The following is a 1,685-nucleotide window of genomic DNA, read 5'->3' as shown; positions in this document are numbered from 1 at the left end:
AGAGAAATTTCTGTTTATGGAATTAACGGTGTTCCGTTTAGCGTGTTGCGCTCAGGTTTTGTGCGGCTTACAAAATACACTTGTATTTCAATTTTTTCTTTTTTCAAGATATAAATGGATTTATGTCGTTGTGAAAAACCATTCTGTATGTCATGACATTATGAGATCTTTACTTTTGCCTCGGTGCCCTCTAGCGAAGTAAACACTTTACGCTAGCCGATCCCTTGTGTCTATAATGTTGACACAAGAGCGTCTACCATCGGGGGCATAAAAATGCCTTGCCTTATGTGGGTAGGTATGAATGCTATGCTTTACATTCGTAACGCGTATTGCGTGAGGAAATATAAAATTTTATTGATAATACTGTCACATATACATCATTTTGTGTAATATCTTCGTATGGGGTGATCAAGTCCCAATCAGAAAATTACAAAAAGTGTATTGTGTTATTGTCTGAACTGATGGAAATTAGAAATGTGATAAAATCTGCTCTGTAAGATTCATGCTATTATACTATCTTCCGTGCAGCGTTCTGCATCCTCCTTTCAATGCTCCCACATTTTATATGGTTTAAAGTACCCGTTCACATCATTTCTGCTGAATAACTGCTTCGATGATTCCCCTCTGATAAAATTCCCTTGAGCTTCATAAACAACTGAGTTTTCTTTTGCGGGTCCTACATACTCAGAGTGCACTACTGCTACACCATTTGGTGTTGGGAACCATAATTCTGCATGTGGTGTGGAAGTAATTGCTCCTAATTTGCGAAGAGTTCGCCTACCGAACAATGCATTGAATCTTGATCTACCATCAAGAACTGTAAAGTCCACAATTTCTGTTCGGACTAAAGGATGTGTTCCCAATGTTACATCCAGCTTCACTCTACCAACTGCCTTCATTGATTTTCTCGTAATGCCAACAATTTTCACAGTCATATAGCCAAGCCTATCCAGCACGCTGAACGGATAATCGCTGAAACAATGCAGATATAAAATATCTGTTTCACTACCTGTATCAGTATAGATTCGAGGAATGTTTCTATTTGCAATTACAGCTGAGATCACCACAGGCTCCTCTGACAGACGCCAATTTGGAATGGTGTGAAATACGATTGGAGCATACATCCATTGCTCCATCCTGCGCCCTCCGTCTGCCTCATTTTCATCCACCGTATTCCATATAACCTTAATATGTTTCTCATGGGTTGGATCCCTCTCGTCTTTTCTCTCTTCTCTTCTGTTCCAGTAATTTCATCCACCGTGAAGAACTTTTCCTTGCCAAGCAAAACGCTTGTTTGGATCATTCCTCCGATATTATTTTCCTGGTAACAGATGGTTTAGCTCCCCAGCTTTGATCTTTGCAATGATTTCTCTCATCAGCGATTTGCAATTGTCAGTGTCGTGTCCATATGCTTCATGAAAATCACACCACTTGTCACTTTGTGGTCCTTGACGTTCTTCCATTGGTGGAGGAGGGTGAAAGGTTTCCTTAACGGGTTCTATAAACTAGATTCTCTTGGAGTTTTTATTAAAGACATGATAAGTGGATGTCTGTCCAATGGCTTTCGATGGTGATAATTGTCATTCGGATGATTATTCCCCCTCCAACCGTGTTGTTATTTCTGGTAATTATTATCATACCCCTGTTGCCTCTAGTAGTTATCATACCTGTTCCTTTCTCCGCCT

The 1,685-nt window shown here is 39.9% G+C and overlaps 1 protein-coding gene across 1 annotated transcript; it reads right to left on the bottom strand.

The window, feature by feature from the left end:
* Positions 1-545: 545 nt before the first annotated feature.
* On the bottom strand, positions 546-1,463 carry LOC139870709 (uncharacterized). The gene is made up of 2 exons (XM_071858491.1): positions 1,330-1,463; positions 546-1,236 (listed from the first exon to the last, which is right to left on the bottom strand). The coding sequence occupies exons 1-2, from the start codon at positions 1,461-1,463 to the stop codon at positions 546-548; spliced, it is 825 nt and encodes a 274-aa protein (XP_071714592.1).
* Between the last annotated feature and the right edge of the window lie 222 nt (positions 1,464-1,685).

This window comes from Rutidosis leptorrhynchoides, chromosome 10 (genome assembly GCF_046630445.1).
Source record: "Rutidosis leptorrhynchoides isolate AG116_Rl617_1_P2 chromosome 10, CSIRO_AGI_Rlap_v1, whole genome shotgun sequence".
In the NCBI taxonomy this organism is placed as follows: domain Eukaryota; kingdom Viridiplantae; phylum Streptophyta; class Magnoliopsida; order Asterales; family Asteraceae; genus Rutidosis; species Rutidosis leptorrhynchoides.
The sequence above is the reverse complement of the archived record's forward strand: the minus strand, read 5'-3'. Positions and strand labels throughout refer to the sequence as shown.

Coding starts and splice junctions, on each gene's coding strand:
- LOC139870709 (XM_071858491.1), bottom strand. CDS start 1,463: ATGGAAGAACGTCAAGGACCACAAAGTGACAAGTGGTGTGATTTTCAT. Junction 1,237..1,329: donor GCTGGGGAGCTAAACCATCT/GTTACCAGGAAA, acceptor TTACTGGAACAG/AAGAGAAGAGAGAAAAGACG.